The 11,107-nt window shown below is 34.3% G+C and overlaps 2 protein-coding genes and 1 long non-coding RNA gene across 3 annotated transcripts in view; all 3 read left to right on the top strand.

The window, feature by feature from the left end:
• Nucleotides 1-10,811, top strand: part of LOC108373993 (uncharacterized) — an 18,649-nt gene extending 7,838 nt beyond the window's left edge. Inside the window, exons 3-7 of the mRNA XM_017629939.1 lie at nt 8,895-9,028; nt 9,093-9,523; nt 9,624-9,741; nt 9,803-9,981; nt 10,062-10,811. Of these exons, the coding sequence (XP_017485428.1) occupies nt 8,895-9,028; nt 9,093-9,523; nt 9,624-9,741; nt 9,803-9,981; nt 10,062-10,509 (1,310 nt within the window). The 3' untranslated portion in view covers nt 10,510-10,811. The remainder of the gene's footprint in view (nt 1-8,894; nt 9,029-9,092; nt 9,524-9,623; nt 9,742-9,802; nt 9,982-10,061) is intronic.
• LOC108373995 (uncharacterized) lies at nt 25-449 on the top strand. Its single transcript, XR_001849009.1, has 2 exons — nt 25-279; nt 377-449. It is a non-coding gene; the product is annotated as an uncharacterized LOC108373995 (long non-coding RNA).
• On the top strand, nt 7,956-8,725 carry SmE (Small ribonucleoprotein particle protein SmE). The gene has a single exon (XM_017629941.1). The coding sequence runs from the start codon at nt 8,075-8,077 to the stop codon at nt 8,357-8,359; it is 285 nt and encodes a 94-aa protein (XP_017485430.1). The 5' UTR covers nt 7,956-8,074; the 3' UTR covers nt 8,360-8,725.
• Nucleotides 10,812-11,107: the final 296 nt, after the last annotated feature.

The following is an 11,107-nucleotide window of genomic DNA, read 5'->3' as shown; positions in this document are numbered from 1 at the left end:
CGATATATGTAACTTTCATAAAGATTAACCATAAAAATTGTGCTTCATTAACAGTTGCAACCAGCTGAAACCAAAAAAACTATGTCCGCTAAACGGGTTAAAGACCAACTGGAATTGACATTTTTTACACGCATACATGCATACATTCATATACACATGTACAGTGGAGTAGCACTAGGTTGAACAATGCATTGCTTGTACTTTGATGTGTTTGAATCTTTTATGGTACTGAAGATTTGCTTAGGGATGAAAAATATTAAAAATCGTTCGTGCATATATGTAAATATATTTTTATAAACGCTTGGAAATATAGAAATTTTTAATATTAAAAAATAAATAAAATAATTTTTTTGTATATATATAAATTTTGTTCAAGGCACATTGACCCACCTGTACAAAAATTGTGGCGCGGCATGGACAAAAATTCTACAATTTCGGACCGAAAAATATGAAAACGAGCTAAGTTGCCACGTTACATCTGTGAACTTCCGATAAAACCACATATGTTTGTGATTTTACAAGTTTTGATTTTATTTAAAAAAAATTAATGTATTTTGCTGCAGAAAACATACACTTTTATTTAATGTTTATTAAAATGACACTTTAAAATACTAGTTAATGATTGAAATATTGGTATGGAACAGAGAAATAGAGTGTTTTGTCAAAAATTACCAAAAATTACCAAAAATTGCGAAGATTCGAGATAACTTATTTTACTGGATATAGAGAAATAATTGCCAATTTTCACTTGGCTGGCCGAGATTTCTTCATTTTAAGATTTTAGAATTTTTGTGTCGGATTGACAAAGTTGCGCTTGTTGGTGATGAATTTGCGGGGAGATGTGCTGCGGTTGTTTTTATGAATGAATTTACTTGGCCTTGAGTAATATGCGCATGCGTTTATGAATGAAATAGTTATTGTTGTATTTGAGTATACGTGTAATTATGTGCATATATATGTATGCTGCCGTGATTTGTACATATGTACATTTATATGCATGTTCGTAGTTTTTTTGGCAGTAATATGCATATGCGAAAGCCGACCAATCGCACATTTGTATGTACATATATATGTTACATACATACATTACATATCTACATATTTACAAATGAATGTGTACATACGTACATATTTATGCGTTTGGCTTTTTGCATGAATAGAAAATTTGATTGCAGAAATAATTATATATGTGTATGTGCATAAGTAAATATATACATACATACATGCATATGTTTCATTAAATTGTAATGAAATAGTTTTATTGAAAAAGTTCCACTTAACATGACTTTAGATAATTGCGGAAAAAAGTCGAAAAAATTGACTTAGAAAATCTCATCAACATAGCTGAAACAGAAAAATTCATACATGTTTGCAAAAATGAATTTGCAACCAGCAAATCGATTTCACGCAAATATCATATTTTCGGCAAACAAGCAAATGTACAAAAGCCCGCTCCTTTCCCCGTTTCCCCGCTTCTTTTGTACACTTGTCGTTCCGACTACCATTTTTATTTTAGAGTTTGTTTTGATCCGACACAAGCACGCGCCTGCCTCCGCAAGCACCCCCTCTGCCCTATGCTTATTACATTTTTGTTCCTCTTTCCATTTTGTTCTTATTTTTTCATTTTGCTTTGAACTGCTCGAAGTGTGGTGGGACGGAAAAATTTTTGGTATGGTGGCAGCCGACACTTCTGTACCGACACCGTCGGTCAAGTGGTGCACTCGTCGACGTGAGGTATATTTGGCCGACTGCACCCCAAAATTTTTGCGGAACAAAAACGGTCACAGAAAATGCGCCTTCTCATTCATAGACGTTCTCTGTCTCAACTATTCACACTGCCACTACACAATTTAGCAAACACTGTTGGCTGAAAGCTGTTCCGACATGCGCCTAAACTCATGCCACCGAACCAAATAACCTTTTGTGCTTACTAGGGATTTATAAAGGGAACATAAATTAGGATGAAATATAGAGGGACCAAAAATGACCAACAAAAACTCAATACTATATTGATGCAAATTTTCTAAACATGCAAAATAGGAAGCCTGCAATTTACATACATAAATATACACATATAATTCTTTGGCTTTTTCGATTCACTCACCTTATAACTTTCACAAATTAGATGAAGATTGCACAACTACACTTCAATTTAATAAAAAAAAAAAAACTTGTTCGGGCCGGCCCAAGCCACTCGCGCACCACATCGAAACTAGATATGTATATCGCCACGGAAGCTAAAATAAACACTACTCGCGCATGCATTTATGTAATTTGCTCATTAAAACACTTAGTTTTCCTTTTTTTTATAGAAAACTAAAACTTTTCACTTCATTTAACGCAAACTTGAGCATTTTCAGAACTTTTTAACACACACTCGACGGAAACAATCGCGGTACTGTTGAAATGGCGTCGGAAATTGAGTGAAGCGCAGAGGTGTATTTACACAGTGAAATATGTGGCTAATAAGGTGTTCACACTCTTGGTGTAGATTGACTAGGTTAAATATTAGGATTTGCCAAGCGGTAGTATTTTTTAACAAAATGTTGATGAAATAATTGCGCATACAACTAAGAAATAACCAAAAAAAAGTATATATGCAATTTTGTTCGTGTGAATTAAAATATATCGAAACAGGAAATAACCACGATCAAGCGAAAAGTAATGCTTGTAAAAATTAGAATTTTAAGATGATAAAAGCTTATTTTAAAAATCTTGTACAATAGTTTAGACATCAATAAAAATGTGTAGAGTTTAATAATTGGTGACGACTACAGAATTTAGTGAAGAGATATACCAATCCGATGGCAAAATTTTAGTTATGTGTTATAAAAGTTATCATTGAAAAATTTAGAATACACTGGCCCATGGTCATAGTCCTAAGTTTAAAACCATTATTGTTAAAATAAAGTTTTGAGTTTAGAATTTTTAAGTTGTGTCAATCATAGACAACTTAGAAACAGCGTTTTGTTAGGATGGGAGAACAGAGCTATCCATATGAAGAGAAAATATTTACTCGGCAATATAAAGAAATATGAGTAATTTAATTAGGCCACCCTGTGTCATATTTTAACCCGCAATCTGATAGGTGAATTTTCATAACAAGTTTCGACAGGTGGGGTGTCACAAACTCTATTGAAATAAAGCCTTTTATATTTTTAAGTATCTCGTTCTTCACTAAAATTTCTTTACTATTTTTAAAAATTAAGCTATTTACGTGGTTAGCAATAAAAATATGTCCCGCTCTTCGCGAAAATTTCTTTACTATTTAAAAAAATTAAGCTTTTTTAAATGGTTACCGATAATAATATGTCGCGTTATATATTAAAGCCACTTAGAAATCGCTCACAACTTGACTGAAGGCACTAAGAAAATTCCGATGCTGTGGTTTATTTCCCCCCACCTGTCAGATGACGGGTTAACACAATTTTTAATAAATACAGAAATATTTACATGGTAAAAATTATCAAATTTTATTTGTCTATTGTTCAAAAATATACTCTGCAAATAAATGGTTGGCAATTTATTTCAAGGTATAGGCATTGCTTGACTTGAAGAATAACAGTATATCAAAATAATCATGGCATCACGGCCAAGTGAAAAGTAATGTTAGCATAAACTGGAATTTTTAAATCACAAAAATTGACTTTAAAAATCTTGTAAAAATATACAGAGTTTAATAATTGGTGACGATTTCAGAATTTAATCAAAAGATAACAAAATAACAAAAGATTATCAAAGCCTTTATTGGAAAACTCTAAAGTACATATACTGACTTAATAAGAATTTAACACTTCATATTAATTTAAAAGCTAGACAGGTGGTTCTTTCCTAAACTTAATATTTGCCAATCAAAGTTTTCTAAATTCACTGAGCAACCCTGCTAAACTGAAGTTGAGTTTCAAAGCTTTCCATTTTATTTATCATGTTCAGCTTCAATTTAATTTAGAGATGCCAGTCGGAGATCCCATTAACTTTTTTGTTTTAAATGAAGTGCAGGCATTCTCGTTTTCCCCACTGTACGATTTTTTAAACTGTTTTGAGTAAATCGCGGCAGTTCTTGCCATCACGGTTGCCATTTCCAATTTATTTTTCGGACCAAAAAATGGACCAAATATTAAAAAATGGACAAATTTTTATTAAATCGGGAAACTGAGTGGAGTTTATTCCTCTTTATCAAGAAAATATGTCAATTCAGTTTTTTATAACGTTTTTTTTTTTATATTGCATCCAAAGTGCATTACAATTGTATATTATTAACATTATATTATTTAAAGTTTTAAATTATAATTTGTTTCTTAGTTTCAGCTAAATCAAAAAATCTGCGCTCAGCGCTGCGGAACTGTGAGGCAGACTAAAAATGTTATGAGCTAAATCGCACAATTCTCTAAAGGCCGCTTCACCCAATCCATTTTTAATCAAACTTACTTGATCCCAAAAACATTTTATATTAGTACAGTTTTTGAAGTTACCTTCACTCAGCCTCAACTTGCGAAATTGAAATTCAATTATGTCTGCATCATTTACCAATGCAGCAAATTGATCGAGTAGCGGCAAAATTGATACATCAGTATCAGAAAGAACTTTATGCGGTGTAATAATTTCAAGATTTTTAATATCTTATCGATTGAAATCGAATATTATTTTCATGTGCTAAATGCTATGATTAAAGTTTTGCTACCTTTGCATATTCTTACCAGCTGCTTTAATATTGGTCACCGAGTAATTGAAATTAGAAAGCTTGAAAATACGTTTGAAAAGAGCTACCACCTGTTTCAATTAACTAATTCAAAAAGTATATGAAATGTAAAAATACCGTAGTCAAACGAAAAAATGTTAAGAAATCTTTAGTTTGAACATTTCGAATGTTTAAAGGGAGTTTCCACGAGTTTAAAAAGTTACATTCGAATTATTCAATGAGGTGGATGAATTTCTAAGAGATTGGTATAAATCGAAATGGGTTTGAAAGGGATGTATTCTGGACCTTTATTTAGGAGGGTTGCCATTTGTTCGAACATATGTATCACAATGTCCGATAAAAGAGATTTAAGAAGATTTTTTGCTTTGAGAATACTTTTAAAAAGGAATTTCAAAAATGAGAGGTCAAATTAGAGGCTTTAACCTGTAGATTCATGATAAAGTTTTATTTTTTTTACTAACAACTTTTTTCGCCGGTATAGGGTGTTTTAAAATTCGATTAAAATAAAAACATGCACTATGCGAGACAGTGGTCGGACTTCTACCACATTGTGGTAGATCTGCCACTTACTTGAGCATCTACCACATCTACCATTCAAGGTCTGAGATCTACCATTCAAGGTCTGAGATCTACCATAACAACTTAAGAGCAATAATTGTCCAACACTAAAAACTATATGGTAACAAAAATGATATAATACAAGATTCCGCATTCTCGGCGCCGATGAAATTTCTCAAGTAAAAGTAAACCAAGCTGAATGGGAGGATAAAATAAACTGTAGAATAGTAGATTTTCCGACAGGAAACGATTCATTGTGTTAAATTGCAAAATATATGTTTTGTAAAAATAATCAATAGCGAAAATGTTAGAAAACGGTGATTTTGGTAAAAGTATTAGCAAATTTATATGCATCTGAAGTTTCTGAGGCGTTGTTTACTTTTAGTTGCGAATTGTCAAAATCGGCAAATCCCAATTAGCTGTTTCTGGAACGTGCCATATTTGTTAGCTACTTCGTGATGTGATAGAAAGAAAAACTGGCAGCACTTCGCAAGGTTGCATAATCTCTTAAAATATGTTCGAAACATATCTGGATATGGAAGAAACTGCTTTACACTGTCAAGAAAAAAATTGCCAAAACTCATCGCAATTTTTAGCAACTTCAATCTTGCATTTTATTATGCTAAAATTAAATTTGTTTTAAAGTTTAATTAAAAAGTTTGCAATTTAGGTGAAACCTTGCAGAATTTTCTTAATTTTTGTACAAAGGTTGATCCAAACCCAGAGTACTACCAAATTTTTTTGAAATCTACCACATGTTTTTCCAGATTCTACCACAGAATTTTTTTAACTGCTCTTCACTCAGAAACGGCTGCACGGTTTTGATGAAATATGGCACTCGGATCTTTTATAACTCTGACTAACATTTGGAATATTTAAGTTTTTGAAACCATCGATTATAAAAAGGCAATAAGATGCCCATGGAAAAGGAAAATTAACCTAAGAATGGCAGCGTCTTGCGCTTATTTGAAAATAGTACCCCTAATCAATACTTATTTGCGTGATTTAGTTATTTGGTAATAAAAAATTAACTCAGCGTTTATACGGCAAAGTTTACCATTTTGCAAATTGTTATTTGCAAATAATGCGTGTAAATAAACGTGGTATATGATTGACACAACCTGAAAATTCTAAACTCAAAACTTTATATTAACAAGAATGAGTTTTAACTTACGATTATGACTTTATGGCCAGTGTACTTTTAATTTTTCAATGAGAGCTTTTATAACACATAACTAACATATTGCCATCGGATTGGCATATCTCTTCAATAAATTCTGTATTCATCACCAATTATTAAACTCTATACATTTTTATTGATTGACCGTGGTAGGTTCCTGTTTCGATTTATGTTCATTCACACAAACAAATTGTATATATAATTTTTTTTTCGTTATTTCTGCAATTTATTAGTTATATACGCAATTATTTCAAAATTTTTTTTTAAATATACAACTGCTCGGCAAATCCCAATATTTAACCTAGTCAATCTACACCAAGAGTGTGAACACCTTATTAGCCACATATTTCACTGTGTAAATACACCTCTGCGCTTCACTCAATTTCCGACACCATTTCAACAGTACCGCGATTGCTTCCGTCGAGTGTGTGTTAAAGTTTCTAAAAATGCGTATGTTTGGGATTAATATAATGAAAAGTGTTAGTTTTCTGCAAAATAAGGAAAACTATGTGTTTTACTTAGCAAATAACATAAATATACGCGCGAGCAGTGTAGTTTAGTTTTCGTGGCGATATTTGTAGTTTCGATGTGGTGCGCGAGTGGCTTGGGCCGGCCCGAACAAGTTTTTTTTAAATTAAATTGAAGTGGAGTTGTGCAATCTTCATCTAATTTGTGAAAGTTATAAGGTGAGTGAATCGAAAAAGCCAAAGAATTATATGTGTATATTTATGTATGTAAATTGCAGGCTTCCTATTTTTGCATGTTTAGAATATTTTCGTCAATAAGTATTGGGGTTTTTGTTAGTCATCTTTGATCCCCCTATATTTCATTTTAATTTATGATCACTATAAATCCCCAGTAAGCACAACAATTAATTGGGTTCGATGGCATGAATTTAGGCGCATGTCGCAACAGCTTACAGCCAACAGTGTTAGTTAAATTTTTGCTGAAGCAGTGATGTACATTAACATTTTCTGGTTTCAGGTGTAGCCTGTCCTGGCATTTGAGCGGCGGCTCGCACCACAAATACTGGCCAAACAACTGCTATTTTCTCGCCAGATGGCGCGAAAAGCATCAAAGAGCAGAAAGTGGAAACTATTCGTGGCCGAAAATTTAACTGCGTTGAAAAATTAGACTACTTCACTTTTTCAAAGGTTTTAATTTTTTGGCTACGAATAGTCTCCACTTTCAATTTGTACTTTCTCTAATTTCTCTGATTTTAGCATTTTTTCGCATATGTGGTGCGAGCTGTCGCTCAAATGCCAGAACAGGGTACACCTGAAACCCTAGTTTGCTGTCTTACACTTATTTATATATCCCAACTAAATTCTATTCTTTTCTAGTAATATAACATTCTCCAATCTTAGCCCTTATATTCTTATATACAATGTCCATAAATAACGTCTTTTTTATAAATTATTTGCCAAAGTTGGAGTGTACTAAAATTGAAGCAACGCTGTGTATTCCATTTTGCCCTTTACAAAATTGCCACAACACTTTTGTCCCGCCGTTTTGACATTTGTGCGTCGTGCTGTCAAAAAACCTGCAAGCAGGCGACGCCGGCAGACGTTTTGGTTAAAAAGTTTAATAATTTTGTTACAAACATTTGAAATAAGTGCATTAAAAACATCTCAAAAATGGCTTTTAAAGGCAATACGAAAGTGCAAAAGGTGATGGTGCAGCCCATCAATCTGATTTTTCGTTACCTGCAAAATCGTTCACGCGTACAAGTGTGGCTGTATGAAAATGTTTCGCTTCGCATCGAAGGGCACATTGTTGGCTTCGATGAATACATGAATCTGGTGCTGGACGACGCCGAGGAAGTCTGGGTGAAGACTCGTACACGGAAGAATCTAGGGCGCATCATGTTGAAGGGTGATAACATAACACTGATACAGAATGTGAGCCCATCAAAGGATTAAATAGGCGTAGCAGGAAAGCGCCACACAAAAGTGAGGTTATGTGCGACTGCCAATGGATGGGCGCGATATCGATGAAGGTAGCATTTCTAGACGTAAACGGTGTTGACTTGACTTAAAACTATGCATTAAATAAATAAAATAAAATAAATTCATAATTACAATAACTTTAAACTGTATGCAAAATGTGTAATTTTTGTAATGCTCCAACAACTCAGGTTGCACCATGAAGGGGAAAATGAAAAAAGCATGTATTTTTACTAAACTAAAAATTAAGTTAGTTTATAATGAAAAACTTGTAATTGAATTTTTAGGTTTGGTCTGATTTCAATGAAAATGAGAAATAAATGTGAAATATGCAAAAACAGAGCTGATAAGCAAGTGTGATTAATTAGTAATAAAAAAAGGAGAACGCAGGAATGGCTGTGAAACTATTAAATTATACACGGTACGCCTTTATAACGACCCACATTAAGTGCTAAATCCTTTGTAAAATGACGCTTTTGTGCTAACTCGTAAATATTAAAATTTTTCCCAGGTGCCAAATGCGCTGCTTCGTTTATGGAACGCTGCATAATTTACATTGGTGAGAATGCCAGTGAGTGTGCCAAAACCAATGCTTTTCTGAATTTGACCAAGGACGCATTGGTGAAGTTGATATCCTCAGATTACGTAAGTAAGCCTATCACATTACTAATTATTCTAGTAATTTTAATATATTTCTTTATTCAATTAGTTTTGTCTCGAAGAGGAGGACGTCTGGCGATGCGTGCTCGCCTGGGCTAAGAATCAAGCTGGCGTCACACAACCCACCGCACATTGGACTGAGGAGGAACGTGCACGCGTTTGTCAACACCTATCGGGTGTGATGTGTCACGTACGTTTGCTGTTAATCGATAGTCAAGTATTCGCAGAGGAGGTTGAGCCTACTGGTGCTGTGCCTATGGAACTGTCATTGGAACGTTATCGTTATGCAGCTCTACACTCCAATAAAACTGGTGGCAGTGGTAGTAGTGTTGGCGTTGGTGGGGGTTCGATGATGCCGTCTGTACCGGGTATGACGGAGGATGATAAGCGTTTGCAGCCGCGCTTAACAGTCAATATGTTCCCAGGATCGCAATTGTTGCGGAATGATAAACTGTATTTACAAAGCGTACTGAATGGGTGGTAAGTAATTGCCACCGTAAGAAACTTAAAAAAAGAATAAATTTTGCAAACAAGCAATAAATATTTTATCGCTACTCATAATATATCTGGTAATTTTAAGGTATGGCATGCCTAAACAATCTTGGCGTTTAGTGTTTCGCGCCTCAACCCATGGCTACTCATCGAGCGCTTTCCACCGTTACTGTGATGGTGTGGCACCTTGCTTTGTTGTTGGCATTGTAAGTAGTACATAAAGGGAAAAGGAAAGTAGTTTACATATTCATTATATTCCCAATTAAGGGTTCGCGTGGCGAGCTAAGCGGGGGCTACACAGATGTTGCATGGGCAAAAACGAGTCGTAAAGGCGGCTATATACATTCGGAGCGCGCATTCTTATTCGCGCTCAATCCCGCTGGTGGTGATCCATCCGTTAAGTTTGATATAATCAAGAAGCCCTATGCCATATGCTATCACCCAGAGTGAGTAACGAATACTAATTATCGTTTGCTTAGCAAGATATGTAATTAACTATTGTTTTCTTTCTTTTGTCATCCAAAAGCTGCGGTCCTATTTTCGGTGCTGGCGCTGATTTGCTCATCGCCAATAATTGCAATACGAATATGGATTCGTATTCGAATTTGCCTCATTCGTATGATGGCCCTAACGCCTCTTACTTGACACTCTTTGGTGATTACAATTTCACGGTTGTTGACTATGAAGTCTATACATTATCCACAACCACAGCCGTCGGCAGCGCAGGCGGCATAGGAACAGTAGGCGGCAGTGGCAATGGAAATAGCAGTAACAATAATAACAACAGTGGTACTTCGGGCAATAATGGCAGTAACAGTAATAAAAATGGTTCATCATATAACAGTAGTGGCAACAACAATAGCAGCGGCAATTTGTCAACGAATATCGTTGGCGGCAGCAATGGTGGGGGTGTGGGTGCTGGCAGTGGTGGCGTTGTTGGCGGCATGCACAAACCAAAGTATGAAAGATATTGATTGGATATATATATATATTTTTTTTAATTTCTTAATGTTTGTACTTCCAATTTGGTTTTGCTGTTATTTATGCTTTTAAAAAGTCTAATTAATCTTTGACTTTTTTCATAGCTTTGCCCCATGAAATAGATATATGTGCACTTAAAATTTATTTAATATTTTTTAAATAATGTACCTACTTGTTTTTTATTTGAGTCCACATGCAAAATCGAGCCTCAGTACTTGTAACTTCTTGAGCTGACGCATATTCAAAATAAAGCTAAATGCTCTGTACTAAGGTGGGTGCAAATCATTCGTGTAAATGTGCGGATGAAAAATTTAGTAGTAAAGCGTTCTCAAAGGAGATATTCCATGTTTGCTATGGATATCTTGTAACAAAACTTAAAGCTGTATCGAATTCGGCCGTTCTTTAACATTGTCTATCACCATGTTTGTACAACGTAATCCAGGATTATAGATAAAAATCGAGGTAAGTTTAATTGCAAATATTGTTGTTACGTAATTTTTTATTTGACTCAAGGAATGTTTCTCGATCGGTCTCAAATTTTAAATTCTATGCTTTAATTAGCTTGCAGGAATGCAGTATGTTTTTCTATCT

This window comes from Rhagoletis zephyria, unplaced genomic scaffold, assembly GCF_001687245.7.
Source record: "Rhagoletis zephyria isolate East Lansing unplaced genomic scaffold, Rhagoletis_zephyria_1.1 Rzeph_scaffold_07216, whole genome shotgun sequence".
Lineage (NCBI taxonomy): Eukaryota > Metazoa > Arthropoda > Insecta > Diptera > Tephritidae > Rhagoletis > Rhagoletis zephyria.
This window is presented reverse-complemented; position numbering and strand designations above follow the sequence as displayed.